Source organism: Cervus canadensis, chromosome 10 (assembly GCF_019320065.1).
Source record: "Cervus canadensis isolate Bull #8, Minnesota chromosome 10, ASM1932006v1, whole genome shotgun sequence".
Taxonomy (NCBI): Eukaryota; Metazoa; Chordata; class Mammalia; order Artiodactyla; family Cervidae; genus Cervus; species Cervus canadensis.
The window spans coordinates 56,600,703-56,624,474 of record NC_057395.1 but is presented as its reverse complement, the minus strand read 5'-3'; the positions used below and the strand labels follow the sequence as shown (position 1 = coordinate 56,624,474).

General features: G+C 54.6%; 1 protein-coding gene across 1 annotated transcript; it reads left to right on the top strand.

Annotated features, from left to right (window-relative positions):
• The first annotated feature begins 6,630 nt into the window (after positions 1-6,630).
• On the top strand, positions 6,631-23,361 carry NPEPL1 (aminopeptidase like 1). The gene is made up of 12 exons (XM_043479906.1): positions 6,631-7,061; positions 7,726-7,911; positions 8,472-8,642; positions 11,623-11,712; positions 12,159-12,240; positions 13,887-14,029; positions 18,095-18,172; positions 20,708-20,808; positions 21,037-21,160; positions 21,396-21,572; positions 21,979-22,089; positions 22,627-23,361. Exons 1-12 carry the CDS (start codon positions 6,912-6,914, stop codon positions 22,783-22,785), a joined length of 1,572 nt encoding a protein of 523 aa, XP_043335841.1. The 5' UTR covers positions 6,631-6,911; the 3' UTR covers positions 22,786-23,361.
• Positions 23,362-23,772: the final 411 nt, after the last annotated feature.

The following is a 23,772-nucleotide window of genomic DNA, read 5'->3' as shown; positions in this document are numbered from 1 at the left end:
TGTTGTGGTAGTCTCGGGTGAACAGTCAAGGGACTCAGCCATACATATATATGTACCCATTCTCCCCCAAACTCCCCTCCCATCCAGGCTGCCCCATAACACAGAGTGGCCTGTGTTCTGCAACAGGTCCTTGTTGATTATCCATTTTAAACACAGCAGTGAGTACATGTCTATCCCAAACTGCCTAACTATCCCTAGCTCCCCCGCCCCCCCGCAACCATAAGTTCACTCTCTGTGGGTCTCATTCTGAAGATTTCTTGATCAAAAATAAACACAGACCCCTCATTTTGCTTTCCTATACGTCTCCATTTTATATGCTGAGTTTGCTTCAAGGAATGTAGAACCAAGTTTGGTCTGTTAATGATTTCTCTCTTACTTCCTTCAGCCCCCTTGTCTCAGGCTCCAGGTCTTCAGTATGCCCTTGAAAACTTTTGCAACCATGAAAATAATTTTGCCGGCATTGAGAAGTAAATAGAAATTTAGTTCCCAAGACATGAGGGTTATTACTATCTGACACTCTGCCCTTCCTGGGAGAATAATTTCGGCTGCTAGCACAGCAGGGGACCTCAGAGCAACTCATTCAGCCCCTCATTTTATGGAGAAGCCCTAAAAACTGATGTTAGAAAGAATGCTTTTGGTTGTTAATAAATGATTCCACTAGTAACATTTTTATTAACACATTCTGTCATCTAACTGATCCTGAAAGGTAAAAAACAGTTTAGATGAGATTACAAAATGTGCTTTTAAAGCAAAGTGCAAAAGATTTTGTGTAATATGCTGTCTTTTGCGTAAGATCCATGAATATACATAATCTTGTTGTTTTTATTTTTCAAGAAGAAACAGTTTTTTTATAAACTAAAAAGTAATAAAAATGGTTACTGTGGGAGAATGTGAAAAGGGATGGACTTCTTTGAGCATTCCTTTTCACAGCTTCATCTCTGGAACCACACAAATGCTTTACATATTGAAAAACTGAAAATGTAAAAAACCACACATACATAAAACAGCTGTAAAACAAGAATGTTGCCCACCATCCAATTCTAGCTACCATACAGCCTGAGAGGAATTCAGGGTGGAGATCAGGAATGAGGCTGTCTGTGTACTGAGAAAGCAAGCAGAACTGGCCTTCAGATAGTCAGATACTGTCAGGAGAAAATTTCACAAGCATAGATTCTTGCATACTTTAAAAAGCACTACAATCTTGAATGAGATATCTGTGCCTCGTGACTAACAGTAACCTACCACCAATAAGTATGCTTGATTGCACCTACCCCTTCTCTAAAATGCCATGTGTACTGACCTCCCCCCCACCTGTAGGGAGCACTTCTCAGAGCTGAGAGACTGTGTCCTGGGCTGGAGTCCTCAGTGAGTCCCCAGGTAGAACCCAACTCATGGCTCTCATGTGGTGCATTCTTTCAGTTGACCCAGCAGACCCTTATGTTGAACAGACAGAAACAGGAATCTTGATGTACATCAGATAGACGACACACACAAAGGAAATTTGGATATATCCATGGGATGCATTCTAAGGACAAGGAAGGGAGAGAGGAGGAAGGAAAGAAGGCAAAAATCTTGAACTTGATGTGGTGGCTTTATCGTCAGAGTGGAGGCTATTTGGTGAGAGTTGTAGAAATGAACAACCGATAATCCCTATAAAGCAAATCCTACTGCCCTCCTCTAAGAGGATCAGAAGCAGTGACACCCAGGGAACTGTGAGCACCTCTGGTATGCAGTTCTGGGTTTCTAAATAGAAACTGTTACTTTCTTAACAGCAGTTATCCCAACCAAAAGGTAACAGGGTTCTTTGGAGAAATGACTGACTCTAAACGGGGCACAGAAGGGATAATATGAGTCCGGGGACCATCTTACTGTTCCCAAAAGGGAAGAAGTACACAACGCCCGATAGGAACATGTGAAAAAGACATAGGAGCCTGCCTGATAGGCGATCACTTGCCTAAATGGAGATGCTTGAGCAGAGACACTGAGAGATACACTTAACTGCGTCCATTGGGCTTACCTGGTGCCTCAAACAGTAGAAAATCTGCCGACTGTGCCAGGGACCCAGCCTCAATCCCTATCCCTAGTTCAGGAAGATCCCCTGGAGAAGGGAATGGCAACCCACTCCAGTATTCTTGCCTGGGAAATCACATAGACAGAGGAGCCTGGTGGGATACACTCCATGGGGTCGCAAAAGAGTGAGACACAACTGAGCAAATAACACTTCCTCTTTTCATGGTGGGGGGCAAGGCCGGTGTCCTGGGTTTGCAGTCCCTGTAGTCACACAGACCCCATTTTGGATTCAGTGCTCTGTCACCATCTTGAAACTCATTTTTGAAAAAGAGGCTCTGCTTTTTTATTTTTGCCCTGGTCCCCACAAATGATGGTGTTCTTTACTCAAGAACACCAGGCAGTAAGTGTAGAAGGGATGAGATAGCTGGAAAATAACCACATTGCAACCAATCCTTGATTCAGGCAGAGATCATTATTGGATTTGAAAGCCGTGGGGGAGAGGTTGTCAGGAAACAGAACATTCTAATAGTCTCAGAGTGTCACTCCATGCATTATAAAGAGGAAGCTGATTTCCATTCTATCAGTTATAAAGGGGCACGTTTACCTTTACCGTGAAGAGATCTGGCTGACCCCACTTAAGCCAAGTAAACAGCCTTAGCCAGTAAGGCGAGACGCCTAGGTTATGTGACTCCTGATGGGGTGCCGTGGGAACCGCGGTGGGCATAGTTGCCAAAAACGTTTAACCCGAATCTAATCATAAGGAAGCAATCGGGCGAATCCAGGCTGTGGGACCTTCTGGGAGTCGAGTCAATGTCAGAAAAGACAAAGGCAGGGATTGTTCTGGATTAAAGGAGACCAAAGAGACTTGACAACCCAGCAGAACGCCTGATCCTTATTTGGATCCTGGATTTAAAAAGAAAAGGCCATGAAGGACATTTTGGGGACAATTAAAGAAATTTCAATGTGGACTATATATTAGATAACATTTAGAATGGCCTCAATGTTAAATTTCCATGGCTCTTGTCATCAGGAGGACTAGAGTCCCCTGTTTCTAAGAGATACACAGGCATTTAGAGTTAAGCGTACGCAGCTAACTTTAAATGATGCAGAGAAAAATACCTATATGTACACAAATACACATACACACACACATATATATATGAACCTAGGTAAAGGGTATACAAGTTTATTGTACTGGTTTCTCAACTTTCCCATAAGTTCATGCATTTTTCAAAAAAGTGTTTAGGGAAATGTGATGTTTAATGGCAATTAGTTAATTTTTAATCCTCTGAGGATTGCAAATCTTCCAGCTGGCAAGTCAGATGCAGTATTTACTAAATGTTACAGGGAGGCTCCCGGAGCTCCAGGCGTGGTGATGAAGGGCACACACTGGATACAGGCAGCCTTTGGGGAGGTCATGAACAGGTCTCCCACCGCCTTTCTTGGATGGGGGTCACTTTCAGGCCACCTGCCCCATGGAGAGTAGCTGGAGCTAAGCCTTCCTCCATGTCCTCTGGGCGTAGGAAGTAGCAGGTCATTCTCAACCAGGAACAAGCCCTCTGATTTCAGGTTGATCCTGACTGAGGCATGTTCACTGGCTTTCAGTGGCCACAAGGTCAAGTCCAAAGGCCAGGGCTTAGCATACATCTCAAGGCACACTGTATATGCAGCCATGGAAGCCACGGTGGTTCCAGAATGGCCCACATCTGCCTTCAAGACACACACACACACACGCACACACACACACACACACACACCCCATCCCCAAAGCCTGATCTGGCCTGAAGCTCTTCAGAACTGATACTTACATATTTTGATTTTATATAGATACTCTGGCATGAAATTAACACAGAAATGCACATGTCATACACCGAGAGCCATCTAATATGATGATATGACTTAAGAAATATGTTCTATGGTCTAGATGAACTTATTTGCAAAGGGAAATAGAGACATAGACATAGAGAACAAAGGTATGGATATCAAGGTGGAGAGGAGGGTTGGGATGGATTGGGAGGTTGGGATTGACATATATGCCGTACATTGGAAAAGACTGTGATGCTAGGAAAGATTAAGGTTAAGAGAAGAGGGTGACAGAGGATGAGATGGTTGGATGGCTTCACTGACTCAATGGACATGAGTTTAAGCAAACTCAGATAGTGAAGGACAGTGAAGCCTGGGGTTTCTGTAGTCAGGGGTTGCAGAAAGTCGGACATGACTTAGCAACTGAACAACCACAAATGTATAAAAAATACATAACTAATGAGAAAAACAACAAAAAAAAGGTTTTAGAATGTGACCTGTACCAAAATCTTCCTAATATGTCCTGGGAACTTTATTCTGATTTCTTCCAGAAGTTTTTAGTCTTTTCATCAATTCCTAAATTAAGTCTGAAGACGCAGTTGAGTTTGGAATGAGTTTCAAGTCGTCAGAAACATGAGTTACTTCTTGGGTTGCATTAAAGAGCCTGGTAAGTTGTTTTAAATTTTCATTTTTTTTAAGAAAATTAAATTTAGGTGAATTTTTCATTGACAGTGAAGTATATACTAAGCCATGGATTAATACCTTCATAAAAACTTATCTAAACAAAGTGGGGCCTGCCTTATTTATGTTGAAGTCTGCAAAGTCCACAGTGAAAAGGGGGGAAAGTACTTTCCTGGAATATAGTTACATCTGTCACAAGCAGCATCTTGAGGAAATTGGCAGGCATGTGAAATGGAGTCATTCCTCAGTGTCTGTTTAGTTTGGATTTCTTCAATTCAGGGGTGGCTTAAAACCAGAATCAGGAATATCTGCTTCTAACAAGCGTCTCCCATTTTCTCTTGCATTGTGTACATAAGTGTTCAATAAATGTTGGTTGGATTGAATCATCTTGTTCACCCTTTCTTGGGGCCATGGGGGTTATTCAGTGTATTCTTAAATATAAAAGAATTCTAAAGGGAAAGGTGATCTCTCTACCAACAGTTTCTCTCTCCCTCCAACTCCCTGTACACAAAAACTGCCAGATCCGGCTTTCTAAAATGTGGCTTGGATCCTCCCTCAGTTTGCAAAAGTCTGTGGATTGAATCAGACTCCCCGTGTTCCCTCCCCATCCCACCCCCCCCCATGCTCTTCCTGTTCCCTAGTCTCTGAGCTCTGGTTTCAGAGCCCTGTGGACACTGGGTCTGTCTTGTTAGCCTGCAAGTCCTGTTTCACCCATTTGGGCAGGGCTTATGTCCCTCACCTTCTAGGAAATCAACTCCCCTGCAGAGCACCGACTGCCTGTCTGCAGTGTATTTGCAAACAAAAGAAAGAGTGATAGATCTTCATACATGCTCTTCATACCCTTTACAAATGTGTGAAAACATTCAGCTGCTGTAAAATCTTTTGAGGAAAATAGGATCCAATTAGCACCGACTTGTGTGTCAGGAAAGCTGAGGGTTTCGAAGGAATTCCTTACACTCGGTCAGAAACTGAGTGCCAAGGCCCTGAGAAAAAGGCAGACACAAAGGCCTACCTTCAGAAGGCCGGAGCTCTAGTCCAGGGCAATGCTTGGGGCTATAGCTCAAAGCCCAGGGACAGACGTGGAGGGAGCAGACAGGGAAGATGAGAGTGTGGCTTGGAGGTGGGTGGCAGTTCACAGAGTCAGGGACACGCTGGGAGGTCAGTGGCCTTGGCTGCCACACTAGAGAATTGGCTTTGCTGTTCTTTAAAGTTGATTATGAAGACGAAATTCTAAATATGAGGATGGGTGCATGGAACTAGCTGAAGTTACAGAGAGGGGTGCCAACGAGGGGCCCTTGAGCAATGAGGATGTGGACACCATGGGGCAACAGGTTTTTTTAAATGACTCCTAGTGGAGGAGCTTCCTCAACAGCGTCCTCACCCGCCGACCCTTGTATCTAAGCCAGGAGCTGGGCATACCCACCATCCACCAGACGCCTGCTAGCTTCATCCAGGTCCTACAGCCCGGTCCAGGGGCCCTCCACTAGCCTTAGATCCTCAGTGAGAGGTGGGCTTAGGGGTCTCGTAAGCCATCAGGTAACCTTCCTCTCTCCCTAAGTGAGTGGGAGGCTGCAGGGACAGCTTTCAGCCCACGGTGGGCTGGACAGGCCCCCCGCACCCACCCACAGGTGACGCCTGGCTTTGTAACTGGCCATCCCAGAAGCAGTGACCTGGATGGAAACCCAGTACCCTATGCCCTCTCACATGAAGGTCGGTGCCCAGCAAACAGTGGGGGTCTGAGAACTCCCTGAGTGAGGAGAGGGAACCGTGGAGTCCAAGAATCCCCAAGCCAGTCCAAACTGACGGCGTGTGGTGGGGAGAGGTGTGGGGCGGTTTCCCCTGGACCACCACCGCTGCTCAGAGACCCGGGGGCGGGGCGTGCCTCTCCTTGAGGCTCGGCTGGCTCAGGCCTCACCGAGACTCTGGTCTGGTGGACAGGGCTGGGGCAGACTTGATGTTGGGCCCGCATCTGCTCAGGACCCACTGGAGGTCTGGGCTACCAGGGTCCACTGGCAGCCTGCCAAGGCCGGGGCCCCATCCCGGAAGTGCAGTGCTTCCTCCCTGGCAGCGGGAGGACCAGGGGGTCAGGGCCGGGGCGGCCGGCCTATAGCGTCTGAGGCCTAGCCGGGCCTGGGGCCTGCCGGGGACGGGGCCTGGTCAGGCCGGGCCTGTCCCGTGCGGTCCGGGGCCTGGCGGAACTCGGGGCCAGCTCCGGGCCGGGGCCTGCCCTCCGCCCCGCCGGCCCGGCGCCCCCTCGCGCCCCGGGCGGGCCCTGCACGTCTCGCGAGCGGCCCGGAGCGGCGGGGGAGGCGGGGCCGGCGGCCGGGCAGGGCCGGGGCGGCGCCGAGGCCCGGCCGGAGCGGGAGCCCGAGCGCGGCAGGCGCGGCGGCCGGGGCGGGGGGCGCGGGTCGGCGAAGATGGCGAACGTGGGGCTGCAGTTCCAGGCCAGCGCCGGGGACGCGGACCCGCAGAGCCGGCCGCTGCTGCTACTGGGCCAGCTGCACCACCTGCACCGCGTGCCCTGGAGCCACGTCCGCGGGAAGCTGCAGCCCCGGGTCACCGAGGAGGTGAGCGGGCCGCGCCGGCCGCCATGCGCCGCCCCGCCGGCCAGCGGAGCCCGGGCGGGGCTGGGCCGGCGGGGAGGCCGCGGAGGCCCCGCCTCGGCCGCCCGGCGCCCCCAGCCCGCCCTCCCGCCGGCCGGGTGCGCCTGGTGGACTAGGCCTGCCGGCGAGGCCCGGGGCCGCCCGCCTCCCGAGAACCCGAGGCGTGGGCTCCCGTCCAGCAGCCCCGCCCGGCGGCCACTTGTGCCCCGCACCCACCCGGGCCGCAGGCTCGTGGGCAGAGCTGGCAGAGCCCACTAGGCGCGAAGGAAGTGCCCTCGAGGGGCCCTGACGCCGCCTTCCGAACCCTCCTTCCGGAACCCTCGTGGCGGTGACGCCCACCCCTTTCCAGGACCCCTGACTGGTCTCACCCCAGTGCCTTTGTGGCAAAGCAGCCCCCAAACTGGCCGTTTAAGTCCCCAGTGCTTAATCCCACAAGGGTGGACGTGTGCCAGCAGACGCACACGCGCTTATCTAGTGAGATGTGACACGTCTTAATTAGGGATCCAGGGTGCCAGGGAAGCTGCAAAAGTGCCCATTTAGCGAGCGATGCCGGCGTCCGCACGCAGTGCTCCTGGCAGGCAGCCGTTTGAAATCTGGTGTCTGTCTTGTGTCTCCCCTTCTGATCCAGCTCTGGCAGGCTGCGCTAAGCACGCTCAACCCCAACCCCACGGACAGCTGTCCCCTCTACCTGAACTATGCCACCGTGGCCGCCCTGCCCTCCCGGGTGAGCCGCCACAACAGCCCCTCGGCCGCCCACTTCATCACCCGCCTGGTGCGGACCTGCCTGCCGCCGGGGACCCATCGGTGCATTCTGGTGAGTGCTCCTGAGAGGCTGGCCCCGCACAACCCCCTCCCGGGCTGCAGGTCACAGTGTGCTGGCCGTGCTGGCCGTGACCTGTGTCTCCCACAGCTCAGCCCTCGGGACCCCTGAGCACTCTGGCCACAGTATCTTCAGAGGTGGATATTGCTCCACGGCTGGAGATTGCAACCCCTGCTTTACAGACAGGGAAACTGAGGTCCCAGAGACATAAGCACCCCAGCCCAGTGTGGGTGGCAGATCTGAGCCTCCGACCCAGACCTCCTGAGCCCACGTCCACCGTGTGGCCCTGCGCGTCCGGCTGTCGGGTCTCGGGAGGCGGTGGACCACATCTGGCGGCTGACATTTTCTTTCTCCCATCATGGGACCGTGGTTCCGGGGAAGGCCCCTGGGATGAAGGCCCTGCTGAGGTATCTCTGGCCAGATTGTTTCCACAGTGGCCTCTGACCCAGCTGTGGGGCCCAAGCACTTCCTGACAGGGGCTCCCATGGGGCGACCCCGGGGTCCCCTCCCCCGCTGCGCTCCCCTCACCACAGCTCTGCTTTCTGGTGCTGCAGATGGTCTGTGAGCGGTCTGACGCCTTCGCCTCCGCCTGCGCCCTGGCCCGCGCGTTCCCCCTCTTCACCCACCGCTCAGGGGCATCTCGGCGCCCAGAGAAGAAGACCGTTACGGTGGAGTTTTTCCTGGTTGGACAAGACAACGGGCCAGTGGAAGTGTCCACTTTGCAAGTGGGTGTCTGGAAGCTCAGACCGTGCCCCCTCCGCCCCCCCAGCTTGGGCAGTGCTCTCTCCCCCACACTCCCTGGGAGGACAGGATAGGGCTGCTGCTGCTGCTGGAGAGAGCCGGCCCCCCGGGCCTTTCCAAAGCCAGGCTGCAGGCTCCCTCCCTCAGGGTGGTCTTGTTCTCAGGATTCAGTTCCCTTCAGCCAGTGTTTATGAGCACCTACCTCGCACCAGGCACTTTCATGTTTTAATACTAATAATCCCGCCCGTGTATATATCACATTACCCTTTATGGTGCGCTTTTACATATGTTATTTCATTTGGTCCTTCAAATAATCCTTTTGAAGCGAGGCAAGGCTGGAGGTAATTTCCAGCTTTCAGTCCGTGTGTGGGCTGGCTGCCAGGTGACCTCCCAGACCTGTGGCTGTGATTTCGCCCTCCCACCTGCAGCCCCCTTTCCAAATGCCAGACTCAGGTGGTCCTTGCTGCTCCCTCACCCTTCACTCTGTCTCAGGCCCTGTTAGCACCCCCTTGTCCAGTATCTCACCACCTTGCTCTACAAACTTTTAATAACATGGTCTGATTGCTTGGCCTGTCTTAACTCCCTTCCTCACTCAGCCCGCCAGTATGGAGTTTGCCCATCCCCTTCCTGACACTGTCCTCTAGGGGCCAAACCTGCCAGACTCAAGCATTTGTCATCCTTCCTTGAAGAGCCCCCGCCTACCTGGAGCCCTCTCTCCTCCCCACACTCTTTCCACCTGCCAGCTGAGAGCCATCCTCACTTGAGATTGTACATCTGAGTTTAGCCTCCCACTGGTGTGGGAGCCCCATGCCCACCTTCAGAGGGCGGGGACTTGGTCCCATGCATAATAGTCCTCTTGTGTGTGATGGAGCCAGTGGGCTGGTGGGTCTCCCTGGCCCCGACACCCCACCCATCCTACGGTGCCTGCCTGGGACCAGGCAGCAGCCTCCTAATGGCTTGGCTGCCTCAAGATGCCCCTCTCTGGTTCCCGCTTCCCCCAACCTCATGACCAGGGGAGGGCCAGTGCTTCCCGGGTGCTTGTCAGATGTCAGGCTCTGCTCCAAGTACACATGTGCACACACATCTGATTTCCACAACTGCCCCGTGAGGTGGGTCCTGTTATTCTCCCCGCTTGAGAGCTGAGCAGACTGAGGCTCAGAGACACTAAGTGATTGAGTGCAGCCAACCAGCAAGGGGTAGACCCGGGCCTTAACCACAGCTGCCATCCATCAGCCCTCTTTCCCTCCCGTCTGGGATCGTAAGTGTGAGGTTCTGACATCGCGTGTGGGCTTTCCCTCCCGCCCGGGTCCCTGTGGCCTCTCATACCCTCCTCCTCCATAGCATTTAATGGAACAATGTTGTGAGTCTCTATTGGACTCACATCCTTGGACATCTATGGATTCAGAGTCGTGTGGAGCCCAGCGCATGACAGGTGCTCACGCAGACGTGGATGAATGGATGAGTTGAGTGAATGATGCTGCTTTCTGATGAGGAGATCAAGGCACAGTGAGGTGCGGGCCCCTCTCTGCAGGTGCGCCCTCTCTCCTGAGCCAGGGCTGTGCGCCTGGAGGAACCCTGCACTCACAAGGTCATGAGGCCGGCACCCTGCCTCCCTTGAGACAACCTTCAGGGTGCTGATGCACTCCCCAGACAGCAGCCAAGGGTCTCTGATGTCCACAGGTGGGGGCCCTCACCCTCCCTGGGGAGGGCTTGCTGCCAGGCTGTGGGGACCACATGGCACGTCTCAGATCTGAGCTGTCAAGTCTCTGCCTCTGAGGTTTAGTGGTTAATTACCTGGGAACAGGCAGGGACCTGGGAGGGGGCTGGGCTGGCATTAGGGACTGAGCACTGCCCTCCCCACTCCTGTGGGCCTGGAAGAGGCAACAAGAAACTGGATGCTGTCCACATCCCCACCAAACCCACACTGCATTTCTCTCTTAAGGCAGCCAGGCCCTGGGGCGGGTGCTGGGGGGCCAGGTGGGACAGAGCAGGGAGGCAGAGCTGAGCATCAGGGCTGAGTCAGGTGCATGGGAGCTCTTGGCAGAAGCTTTGAGGGGAGAGAGACATGAGCATGCCCTCTGCACAAGGCCCAGCTGTCTGTGTCCTTCCCTTCTTGCCCTGTGGCCAGAGCAGTGTTGCATCAGGTGCCCAGGAAGAAGGGTGAGGGTCTGGGACACTCCCATGGGGCCCACAGGAGAAAAACGCCTCCCCAGCGGGTCCAGGAGCCTTTTCTCCATTGCGAGGCTCCGAGAGACTCCTGGAGCATGTGGCCTTTGAGAAGTACCTCAAAGGGTGGCTGGGACCCTGGCTAGAGAAGCGGGGGTGTTTGGTCTGCCTGGGTAACCATGACACCAGCCCCTCAACAGGGGTTTAGATGCTTGTTTCTCAAACTCCCAGAGGCTGGCCATCCTGGAGCCTAGCCATCCCGGATCAGGGTGGCTTCCACAAGCTGCGTCCTCTTCTTACAAGGGCACTAATCCCATCATGGGGTCCCATCCTCCTAACCTCACTAAAGCCTAAGCACCTTCCCAAACCCTACTGATACCCTTCTCTGGTGGTCAGGGCTTCAGACTCCCATAACAGAGGGTATCACCTCCTCCTGGGAGCGGGGGATCCAGTTGGCAGAGGCTGGACGAGGTGTGCACTCAGGGCCAGGCAGGAGATCACCTGCCACCAGAGTAAGGGGCAGAACAGGAGACGAGGCTCAGAAAGCAAGAAGGGCCCCATGCAGACCAGGAGAGGATACTAGACCAAAGGGCTCCTTTGTGGCTCTGCAGCCATAGGGGTCTTTCTGTAGACAGCTGGGGTCATGGGTACAACTCTTGCTTCCCTTCCACCTGCCCCTGTTGCCCAGCCTCCCCCGGGAGACGTGTGCCTCTGACACTTGTGGGTTCTGGCTGTTGGCAATGAGGGACACCTTCCACCTGTCCCAGGGCCCCAGTGACAGCCTTTTCTTTCTCCTAGTGTTTAACGAGTGCCACGGAAGGCGTGCGGCTGGCAGCCCGAATTGTGGACACACCCTGCAATGAGATGAACACAGACACCTTCCTTGAGGTTTGTGGCCCTGGGGTCCAGCTGGGGTGGGATGGTGTTGATCAACCCCAGGGACAGTCAGGAATCCCAGGGCTGCCAGGGGATGGTCCACAGTCTCTGCACCTCATCTGGGGAAGCCACGGGCCGCTGCAGACAGAGTCCTGCTATCCACCCGGAGCTGAGGGGCCCCCAGGCCTCAGCCGGGGGTGGAGGGAGGACACAACCTCCTCCTTGAGGCCCCCATGCAGGACTCGAGCCATGAGCCACAGGAAATCGCAGAGTTTGGAGGTGATTAAATCTCCTCTCCTGGGTTTAATCATGCTTAGAGCCGAGAGTCAGGGCCTCAGATTCCCGGCCCACCCCTCTCCCACCACAAGGCATCTGCTCACCCCTGTCCCTGGCCTCACCCTCATTTTAAGCCATCTTCACGTGTTGTGTGTTGTTGTTTTTTCCATGAACGCATCCAGGAGATTAAGAAAGTTGGAAAAGAACTGGGGATCGTCCCAACCGTTATCCGGGATGAGGAGCTGAAGGCGAGAGGATTTGGAGGTGGGTGGGGGCCGGTCCTCCTGGGTCCTGGCCTCAGCAGAGGCCCGGGGTACCTGGGGGGTTGGGGGGTTGCCAGGCCACATGTCGTGCTGTCCCGAGCTTCACCCCACAGGAAACCCGCATGTGTCCAGCCCCCAGGCCAGATCCTGGGAAGCAGCCCATCCCCGGGGGAAAGAGGAGGCAGCGATTCAGATCCTGATTCAGATCCTGGAAGCCGCAGGGTCCAAGTCCTTCCCCATCCGCCCCCTCAGCAGCCTCCCCCGCGCTGCTCCCCTGCTCCCCAGGCCAGCCCAGCAGGGCCTTTCTGTTCCTCGAATACGCAAGCTCACATCCCCATCAAGACGTGCTCTCGCGGCTCTTCCTCCCTGTGATACTCTCCCCCAATATGATCTCACAGACCACTTCTTCAGAGAGCCCTCCCTGACTGCCAGGCCCATTCTTCCCACCTCCCAGGCACCAAGGTGCAGTGACAACTAGAACAGGGTTGGGAATGTCACTGTGGTTGTTATCTGTGGCTGCAAAACCAGTTACCCTAGAAGGCAGCAGCTGAAAGCAACACCATCCTTCCCGCACAGGTCTGTGGGTGGGGAACTGGGTGTGGCTTAGCTGGGTCTGGCCCAGGGTCTCTCCAGGCCTTGATACCTGTGTTAACTGGGGCTGCAGTCATTTGAAGCCTCAACCAGGGCCCAAGACAGGCTCCCAGCAAGGCTCACTCATGGCCCTGCCATCAGGGGCCTAGCTGGCTGTTCCTTATCATGTGGGCCTGTCCTTGAACAGCTTGCAACGTGGCAGCAGCTTCTCTCAGAGAGGTCTCTGAGCAAGAGAGAAGAAAGCACACAACACAGAGGCCAGTTCTGTTTCTGTAACCTCCTCTTGGACAATTCCTGCCACATCCCGAGAAACTGAGACACGCAGTCCCGCCTCATGGGGGAGGGGAGAGGATCCACAAGACCATGAGTGCCCAGAGGGGATCCGTGGGGGCTTGTTCGAGCTGCCTATCACAGTCACGTAAGCCAGCTGCAGCTGGAGGCAGTCCTGTCAGGGAACACATCGCAGAGGTGACATTTGCAGTAGGTCTTGCAGGATGACTAGGAGTTTGTCAGGCCGCCATTGCTGGCTCTTGCGCTGGTTGCTAAGATTGTTCGGTTAGATTATCAGGGGGACCTTGAGGCGTGGGCTCTGCCCACAGCAAGCCATGGTTTTCTCAAGAAGCTGGGGCGTGTAAACTGACAGCAAGGCAGCAGCAGGAGTGAGCTGGGAAAGGGAGGTGCCCGCTGAGTGCATGGAGGGGTCAGTGATGGGAGGGTGAGCAGGGCTGGAACAGCCTTGAAGCATTGTCCAAAATCCCTTCATTCTGCAGTCCTGTTTGCTGCTTTCTGGGAATGATACAATATTTTTTTTTTTCCTGAGCGAGTCTTCTTGCCTAACACTACTTCACATAGAACTCAATTGCATCCCCCAATTCCACAGTGGCCAGGAGCAGGAGAGGGCGGGGAACTTGGTTCACATGGCCAGGCTCTGAGGCCCAGAGGAACGCCCACAGGCCAGCAGCTGTTTGTGGGGAGAGCAATGTTTCTGAGGGACTCCCAGGAGTCCTCCACTCGGCCCGGCCTGAGCCTCACTGACGAGTCCTGTGCTTTCCCTAGGAATCTACGGTGTTGGCAAAGCCGCCATCCATCCCCCGGCCCTGGCCGTCCTCAGCCACACCCCAGACGGAGCCACCCAGACCATCGCTTGGGTGGGCAAGGGCATCGTCTACGATACCGGGGGTCTCAGCATGAAGGGGAAGGTGAGGTGCAGGACCAGGGCTGGGGGGACATGGCAGGGGAAGGGCAGCCCCTTCTCAGGTGTCAGAGGAAAGAGCAAGTTGTTGGGGCATCCAGGAGGGAGGCCCTGGGGCCCCATCCCCTCCAAGGGGCAGACAGTTCGTGCCTGCAGTGAGTCAGGACACAGAAAATCTGGAGAAGAAGAAGAAAAGGTCCTAGGGTGATGCCCACTGTCTTTGTGACCATCTGCAGTAAAATATTATGAGTATTATAGGACGGATAAAGAAAACAGTCATCGGTTAACACTTGTAAATAGCATTAAGTAATTTCTGACAGAAAAAGCTGACGCCTCCATGTTGTTCTCTCGTGGTGATGTACGCCAGGGTCACAGCCCTGCCATCCAGCCTTCACTTCTGCCGATTTGTCAGTGACTCTGTCACATTGCTCTTCTTCACATGTTTATGTTCGCTAGATGGAGGTGCCAGGTTTGTCAGTCTCTGCACTCAAAGTTGATCCAAAAGAGCACAATTAACTTTAATTTTGAAGACTTTCTGTCACATGAAGCAACTGATACACGAATACTCAGGGAAACTCTGTAACAGAAGGGTCCCTCGGCAGAGACCAAAAAAGACCCCACTTGCCAAGAAAATCCCCAGTCGTCAGTGTCCATGTTTCCTGTTCTTTGAGATGGACTCCAGCAGCTTTCAAACATCTGTGGAGTAAAAATGTCTTATACAGCACAGCCCTGGTGGTTCCCCTAGACTGGGCAGCAGCATGGCTCACTGCTCCTGGGATTTATGCCGAACCCACCATCCAAAGGCAGGAACTCACTGTCAGAAGTGCCGTGGACACCGGCCACCACCAGAGCCTGCCTGACTCAGAAGCAGAGTGCTTTGAGGAGTCTGTGCCCCTGGCAGTGATTAGTGTCCACATAGGATAATGTTTCTGGAAGGAGGAAGAGTTAAGACAGGCAGGTCTGAAGCTTTTATTTATATGGTAAGGACTCACTTCAACCAACAACAGGGTTTCTTCTGGAGGAATACTTTTACCACTGATGACAACAAGCAAACAAGCTTTTGTTGTTGTTCAGCTGCTAAGTCGTGTCCAACTCTTTGTGACCCCAGGGATTGCAGCACGCCAGGCACCTTCGTTCTCCACTATCTCCTGGAGTTTGCTCATATTCATGTCCATTGAGTTGGTGATGCCTTCCAACCATCTCATCCTCTGTCGTCCCCTTCTCCTACTACATTCAATCTTTCCTAGCATCAGAGTCTTTTCCAATGAGCCGGCTCTTCGCATAAAATGGCCAAAGTATTGGAGTATCAGCATTAGTCCTTCCAATGAATATTCAGGGTTGGTTTCCTTCAGGATTGACTGGTTAAATCTCCTTGTAGTCCAACGGACACCCAAGAGTTTTCTCCAGCCCCACCATTTGAAAGCATCAGTTCTTCAGTGATCAGCATTCTTTCTGATCCAACTCAGCTTTTAGTCTGGTTTATTATTGTTCTTAAATTCATAACACCTGGTGTTGACCCTCACCCCACACCCTTGATAGGGGCTCTTGCCCCTTTAGCAGTTGCGTTTTGGGGGGATGGATTTGTGGGCTCATTCGGACATTGGCTTGTTGGAGGGTGGAGTGAAAAGCAGGGCTTCCTGAGGGTTAGTCATTTTGCTGGTGGCACCCTCTCCCAATTTTGCAGGAATAGTCCTGGCTATTTTCAAAGATTTTCAAGGCAAATCAGGATCAGTGTGTATTAAGGGGCCTCAGATATGTTCATCTCAGGACTTCTTCCACTCTGAAAAATACTGATCTTGAAAGAGATTTTATTTATGAGGGTGATGTCTGCTAGCTGTCTACTAGAAATTAAAACTGGGAAAATTTAAAGATAGTTATTAATTCATTAAAAAGACCAATATGACCCCATTGCATGCCACTGTAAATAATGCAGTCTTATGAATAGAACTGTATTTTCCAAAATGAAAAGAAGAAATTAACCAGAAGAGTGGCACCGTTTTACATTTCTGCAGCTCTCTTTACTGTCTGCCTTAGTGGAAGACAGCTGTGATCACATATCTGCTTCTGCATTTAGTCTTTTGCAATACGTTTTAGTTGAAATATAAAAAAGAAAATCTGGCCCCAGTCCTTCAGCAGTTAGAAAAAGGAGAAGCATTTTAATACCCTCTTCGGGTAACTGAGGGCCTTCTTCTTTGCTGTTACACCAAACCTCGACAAGTGGGAGTTTCTGAAAGGTTGGTTATGATGGGGGATCTGAAGCCACGCCTGTGAGCTCTGCTGCATTGAAATCTGTGGGTCCATCCTGAAGTCTGAATGCATGGTTTTATGATATCACGTATGTGCCATTTGGAAAATACTGTTCACAGAGTTATGCCGAACCTCCAGATTTTGACATCTTTCCAGCATACAATATTTTAAAAAGTCACATTCATTAATATCAGCATCTATCTCATGTAGAAAGTTGAATATTAGGAAACCATCATGGAAGCAGATACAAGTTTTCCAAAATCCTGATTTTTTTTTTTTGCTTGAAAGCTCCAGTTTTACCAAGTGAGGCCAGCTGTCCTCCTGGAGGTGAGAGGCTCACTCTGGCCATTTTCGAGACAATGTCAGCATATACCTGCATCTGACCCCCGGAATCTGTCAGTGGTTCCCCCCACCCCACCTCCAGGACAGTGTTGTTGGGAGAGCAGAGGCTTGCTGAGCTCGGGACTTGGCGCCCACTCTTGCCTGGGCTCCAGCCGACTGAGCACAGCCGAGCACCGGGCATCAGGGAGCAAGTGCAGGACCTCTCCCACCCTTTCCATGCCATCAAGACGGTGCTGGGAATGACTCTTCTCTACGGTTGAGGTTTCCAAAAAGTTAATCATTTCACTGCTTTACTGCAAGGAGACTCGGGTGAAATTGGCAGCACCTTATTTCCTAAAGGCCTGGAAATGAGTCCAGTGACCACCAGTTCCCACAGGCACCAGGTCACCACTGCCCCATCGGTATAAACAGCAACCCAACAGTGACAAAGGCGCTCCCGTGGAAATAGTTTCTTTGATAAAAACAGGAATGCCAGGTGGGGTCCATGAGGCTGACTCAGTCTATGGAGCTGCGTTTGTGGTGGGACGTTTGTTCTGTCTGTGTCCAGGGACACGGGGATTCAGTGGCCATCTTCAGCCATCTTCCATGTGACCTTTCTGCAGGGGGGTTGATTCTCGGTTTGAGGCCCCGTTATTCCGTTTAAACAATCCCATGGTTTCTCGCAGGTTAGGTCAAAACAGCTTATTTCCAATAGTGCTAGCTGAGTCATTTTTGCTCCACTTAATTGTAAAAACAGCTCAGTTTATATCTAAAAATACTTTCCATTAAAACTCTCAGCTCGTGTAATCCAAAAAGGGCTCAGAAAAATCGGTACATTTCGGTCCCAAATCCTTACATCCGATGACCTGTTGTTAATTTAAAATATGAGCCTGTCAATTAGCATCGAGAGCCTATAAACCGTAAAAGTGCCTAGCTGCCCTCAACTAGTGTATCGGAAATGGTGTTTACTTCTGTGGCAGGAGGACACTTCAGTCTCCAGCGCCTCCCTCCCTAGACCCCGTCACCCAGGAAACGCGAATGCGAGCAGGTGTCAGGCGCCCTCAGGGCAGGAGTGGGATTGATGGGGTCACAGTGACCAGTGACATTTAGGAGGAGCTCACATTAACCTAGATGGGTGGTCAAGGTCGTGACATGGAGGAGCTGCAGACAGACCCCCAGGCTGACTTGGGCACAGCTCAGCCTCTGAGCCAGGCCGCTCTGGAAGCCCCCACTGAATCTCACACAATTCTGTTCAGTAACCCCCAAAGCTCTGCTCAAGCTGGACGTGCCCCCCCCCCAACCTGGTACATTTGACTTTGGCTTCTCATTGCTTTTGGAGGATCCTCAGGTGACTAGTGGCATTTCCTGGGTTCTGTAGGCACTCAGGTGACTTGGCACCAGCTCCTGTGCCTCTGGGACCCTGATGTGGGGAGTGGGGTGGGGAGCACTGTTGCTGTGGGGTCAGCACCCATCACCTCTCTCTTGCCCCTTCCTGCCCCCACAGACCACCATGCCGGGGATGAAGAGGGACTGTGGGGGCGCCGCAGCTGTCCTGGGGGCGTTCAGAGCCGCCGTCAAGCAGGTGAGGGGGGGCCCTGTCTTCCTCCCTGGTCCTCCTCTCCAGAGCCCCCCAAGTCTGTGTGGTTGGCACTATCCCCCTCCACACTCCCGCGCCGGGTCCCTGGGGCCCCTGGGGCTCCTTGCTTCAGTCAGGGCTCCTCCCGCCAAGAGCGTCACCCCACCCAGGCATGTCACCTCTCTGCCTGATGCCCACTGGCATCATGGGCCCCCCGCTAAGTCCTAAGAGCCTCGCCCGTCCCGACCAAAATGGGAAGGGCACTGTGCAGCAGGCTGCCTGCCCGCTCGCCCCTGGGCTCTGACGCTCAGGGCGGGGGTCTGGGGAGGGGCTGGCTACTGTTTGGTGGAAGAGGTCTGGGGTCTGTCCTGGAATACCAGGAGCAGCCACACAGAGCCCAAACACCAGGGCAGCCAGAGGCCCCCACGCTCCCCACCCAGGACACACAGGCCTCAGAGAGCCCAACAATGGGAACCAAATTCCTGAACTGGGGGCCTGGTCAATAACAGTGTGGTGGCTGTTCCCCACGTTTGCCCTTTGACACTGCAGAGCATGTTTATGCAGCAGAGGCGCTGGGCGCCCTGGCCGTCTAGGTCCGCTCACCTCTCGGCACAGCTGCTTCAGGCACCTCTGAAAAGCCCAGCCCTTCCGGTCACCAAGCATAAGCCCTTCTTCCTCACAGGCATCCCCTGAGCAGCATGCCCCCAGGGGGAGACTTCCAGAGAAAAGAAAAGCAAAAGGATCTTGGCAAATGATTTCTGCCCAGCCACGCCCAAGAGGGGAGCAGAAAGGCTGGAGGGGAGGAGGGGCTCGGCCTAAGGGGTGCTGGTGGGCGGGGGTGTCTCAATTGTGCTGGGGGGCGTCATGCAGCCGTCGTTCAGCAGCACCCAGCCCACCTGCCGGGATTCTACCTCCTCCGTTAATGAGCTCATCAAGTATGCAAGGGACACACCTGGCCTCAGGGGCCGGGGAGCGCTCTGGGAAGGGCTCAGGGGGAAGTGTCCGGGGGCCCGAGTGGCTGCACTGCATGGTGTCTCAGCTATGGGTTTGGGGTGACTGCGCCCATGTAGGGTCCGTCCTGGCATCTGGACAGGCGGCTGGGTGGTGCCCCAGCAGGTAGGCCCTTGCTATGGGCGAGGCAGTTAAGTCTGGTTGGCAATTAAGTCTGGTTCATCAGCTGGTGGTTGGAAGTGGTCCTCGGATTCCTCCTGCTTGTAGCTCATTTTTTAAGAAAAGGAATGTGCCTCAATTTGAGCCCCAAAGTTCATGATGAGGGTCATCACTCACAGAATGAAATAAGAGTCCACACCAATAGGAACAGGTCATCTCCTCACAGTGGCCTCCCAGAGGCAGGCCTCCTGGTGCTGTTGCTAACAGCGAGGCAGAGAGGTGGGAAACCACCTTTTGGCAAACAACAGCATAGTAATTGTCTTAGGTGAGCATGATCAACAGATGGTAACGTCAGAGTTGAGTGTGGTGGGCGTAGGAGTGAGGAGTGCACCCACACAGCTGTTTCTGTGGCTGCCCTGAGGGACCCTGAGGGGTGGGGGGTCACTGTGCCTCCATGGATTTAGTGCACTCAACCTCAGTGTAGGTACAGGGCGACAGCAAAGGGTCAAGGTCGTCAAAGTCAAAAGCCCAACCTCAAAAGCTAAAGGTCAGCAGGTTTGTATGGTTAGGGACTGTGACCGTTGACCGCATTGTATAGATAGGAGGCGGGAGCTTAGCACGGCCCTTGGGGAGCTGCCGGGCCCGGACTCGAACCCAGCAGGCAGCTCCGCTTCTGGGGTGCATGCTGCATCTCCTGGTCTCTGTTGGGACCCTGCCCTAGGGCCCACCACCAGGATGGTGGGGAGTGCAGGGGGCTGTGATCCCTGCTCCTTGGACCCGTCTGTCTGTCTGTCTGTTGTGGGTCAGAGAGCTCCAGTCGGTCACCATCCTTCTTGCCCCTGATGCTCCCAGCCTATAACTGGAGCCTCTGCCCTGGTCCTTCCAGGGTTTTGTTTTTTTTTTTTAATTATTTTAATTGGAGTCTAATTACTTTACAATATTGTGGTGGGTTTTGCCATACATTGACATGAATCAGCCATGGGTGTACATGTGTTCCTCATCCTGACCCTCCCTCCCACCTCCCTCCCCATCCCGTCCCTCAGGGTCATCCAGTGCACCAGCCCTGAGCACCCTGTCTCAGGTGTTGAACCTGGACTGGTGATCCATTTCACATACAATAGTATACATGTTTCAATGCTAGTCTCTCAAATCATCCCACCCTTGCCTTCTCCCACAGAGTCCCAAAGTCTGTTCTTTACATCTATGTCTCTTTTGCTATCTTGCATTGTTACCATCTTTCTAAATTCCATATATATGCGTTAATATACTGTATTTGTGTTTTTCTTTCTGACTTACTTTGCTCTGTATAATAGGCTCCAGTTTCATCCACCTCATTAGAACTGATTCAAATGCATTCTTTTTAATAGCTGAGTAATATTCCATTGTGTATATGTACCACAGCTTTCTTATCCATTCTTCTGCTGCCTCCAGGGTTTCAAAGACACCCTCCATGCGGTGTTCTGCTTGGCCGAGAACTCCGTGGGGCCCAACGCCACAAGGCCAGACGACATCCACCTGCTGTACTCTGGAAAGTGAGGCCAACCCCGCCTGCCCACCTCACAGCACCCACCCCATCATGCTGTCCCGGAGCCCCGGGTGCCTGCGATGGGGGCTGGGTCCCTCTTCGAGGTTTCGGGGGCCCACGGAGTCTGGGGACCCACCCCCTGCTCAGGGGGCCAAGCCCTTCCCAGCCTTTAGACACTGCACTGCAGCTGAGGACAGGGAGGAGGGGCTCTAAGTGGGGTGTCTGCTGTCCCCAGGACTGTGGAAATTAACAACACGGATGCCGAGGGCAGGCTGGTGCTGGCAGATGGCGTGTCCTACGCCTGCAAGGACCTGGGCGCCGACATCATCCTGGACATGGCCACGCTGACCGGAGCTCAGGTGGGCCCCACTGTCCCTTCTGCTTCGTCACCAGGTCAGAGCTTGTCTGTGAGGGTGCAGGCGCACAGGGCCCATGGACTCTGGAGGGAACGTTAGCACAGGGCCCCCATGGGGCGGTGCTCAGGCCCTCTTTCTCGGCCTCTCTCTCTGACTTGCTTTCTGTTGGCCTCTCTTCTGTCCTCGGTGTCCCCCAACCCATCACGTGATGCTCTCTACATCTCTCCCGCATCCCCAGGGCATTGCCACAGGCAAGTACCACGCGGCTGTGCTCACCAACAGCGCCGAGTGGGAGGCGGCCTGCGTGAAGGCCGGGCGGCAGTGCGGGGACCTGGTGCACCCGCTGGTCTACTGCCCAGAGCTGCACTTCAGCGAGTTCACCTCGGCTGTGGCCGACATGAAGAACTCAGTGGCGGTAGGTGTGAAGCAGGGTGGACCTAGGTCCCCCTGTGAGGCCCCAGATCTGGGCTCTGAGCAGGGGAGGGGAGAAATCAGGGGAGGGGATGGCCCTCTCACTGGTCTCCCTGCAGCATGTCCATTCAGCAGGCACTGGGGCATCCTCCCCACTCTGAAGTCCCCCATCAGGTCTATGACTGGCTTCCCCTTTGCCCCCAGGGTGAAAGCAGACCCCTTAGCCCAGCTGCCAGGCCCTTGGGGACCCTCTCTGCTGCTCTCCACGCTGGGCCCTCCACCCCAGGCCCCTTCTTGCAGACACCGGGAGAGGTGGTCACTGAGGATGGGGGTCAGGAGGGCGCAGGGTGTCCATCGTGGCCACCCCCGCCATGGCTGGGGTGGAAGATCACGACTGCCTTCTACCCCAGGACAGGGACAACAGCCCCAGCTCTTGCGCTGGCCTCTTCATCGCCTCACACATTGGCTTCGACTGGCCTGGGGTCTGGGTCCACCTGGATATCGCCGCGCCTGTGCACGCCGTGAGTCCAGGGCACAGGGGTGCCCCTGCCCACCCCACCCTTAGGCCTTCCTTGGCCGGCCAGCCACTCTGCTTCCCTTGCCGGCCCCTCCCCGCGGGTCTGGCTGCTCCCACTCTCTCCTGCATCCAGAGCCCCTCTCTGGCTCCAGAGCACGGGCTGAGCTCATCGGAAACATTCTGTGTGAGGGTCACACGGCCAGCTGTGGTCCCCCCTGACCTCTGGTCTCCTTGTCCCTGGGAACAGTGTGACTGCTGTGTGCAGTCCTTCCCAACCCGCCTGTCCTCGGCAGGAGGCCCAGGGGCCCTGGTCTCACCCTTTCCCTCCCGAGGAGCCAGGGGGGAGGAGGGGGGAGGGGAGGGAAACCAGGGCTGTGTCCACCAGCTCGTCCTCCACCGGCTCTAAGTAGAAGAGGACAGGGAAGGGGGCTGGGGGGTACACAGGGGGTCAGGCGCCCTGGTCCGAGAGCCCTCCCATGGTGGCGGGTTTGCTGGAGTACGGGGGCTCTGCCGCACAGCTTTCTGCTGTCTTTACCCACAGGGCGAGCGCGCCACAGGCTTCGGTGTGGCCCTCCTGCTGGCGCTCTTCGGCCAGGCCTCCGAGGACCCTCTACTGAACCTGGTGTCCCCACTTGGCTGTGAGGCGGATGCCCAGGAGGGGGACGCGGAGAGGGACTCCAAGAGGCGCAGGCTCGTGTGACGCAGCCGCCCTGCCCGGTGACACTGGGTGCTTTACCTCACTTTGCACTGATTAATTCTAAGCAATTGGAAGATTATACCTTAAGATGAGCTGCGGTTTGTTTTGTTTTTAGTTGTCATGGTGACGGAAACAGCTCCTTCTTATGTCTTAGGAGACAGCTCAGGGTTCGGGGGGCCCAGGGAGGGGTGAGTGGGCAGCACTGGGCTTGTTTTATGTTTGATTCCCCTCCAGCCTCTGCAGACCATGCCCCTCCCTGGGACCCCTGCACGACCCCAGGGCCCCAGGATGCATGCGCGGCCCTGATGCTCTTGGCGGGGTGGCCCTCAAGACTCCCGCCCCTGCCTGGGGCCCACGGTGGGTGCTGGTGGCCCCGTCTGCAGCCCCAGGCCCCGCACACGGCACCCACATTGCAGAGCACCCAGGCCCCACTCCAGCTGGGGCAGCCCCTGCCTCCAACAGACCACCCCTTTGAAAGGATGGGGCGACTTGGTTCAGGTTTTAAGGAGCAAGAGGAATGTCTACTCGGGCCCCTTTGAGTTCACTGCAGGTTGAATTAAACATGGCTAAACCACATCACACCTCTGCCTCTGTCTCCTTTGTCCAGCCCATTTTAGAAAGCAGCCCAACAACCTGCCCATGGGTCTGAGGCTCCGGGTGCCACCCTCTCCTCCTAAACCAGCACCTGCCTTTGAGGTGAATTTGCCAATCTCATTCCTGCAGATGAGAGCCCGGGGCCCTCGGGGCCAGCTGGGCGCTGAGGTTCAGAGTGCAGGCTCTGGAGGGCGGGCACCTCGGACTTTCCCACAACCCGCAGTCTGCAGGGAAGGTGTTCTGACCCCCGAGCACGGCACAAGACAAGTGTTACACGGGGTCAACCAAAAGGCCCCTGGGCAGGATCCTAGGAGCTGAAGGACACAGCCTGGCCAGGTGTCAGGGAGCCCCCAGCCTGGGCCCCGCAGAGGAGATCCAGGACTCTGGCTCCGCCTG

Excerpts from the sequence above, each read along its gene's own strand:
- NPEPL1 (XM_043479906.1), top strand. The coding sequence starts at position 6,912 with ATGGCGAACGTGGGGCTGCAGTTCCAGGCCAGCGCCGGGGACGCGGAC. Across the intron at positions 18,173-20,707 it reads TCAGAGCCGCCGTCAAGCAG|GGTTTCAAAGACACCCTCCA; the intron begins GTGAGGGGGGGC and ends TGCTGCCTCCAG. Across the intron at positions 21,573-21,978 it reads ACATGAAGAACTCAGTGGCG|GACAGGGACAACAGCCCCAG; the intron begins GTAGGTGTGAAG and ends CTTCTACCCCAG.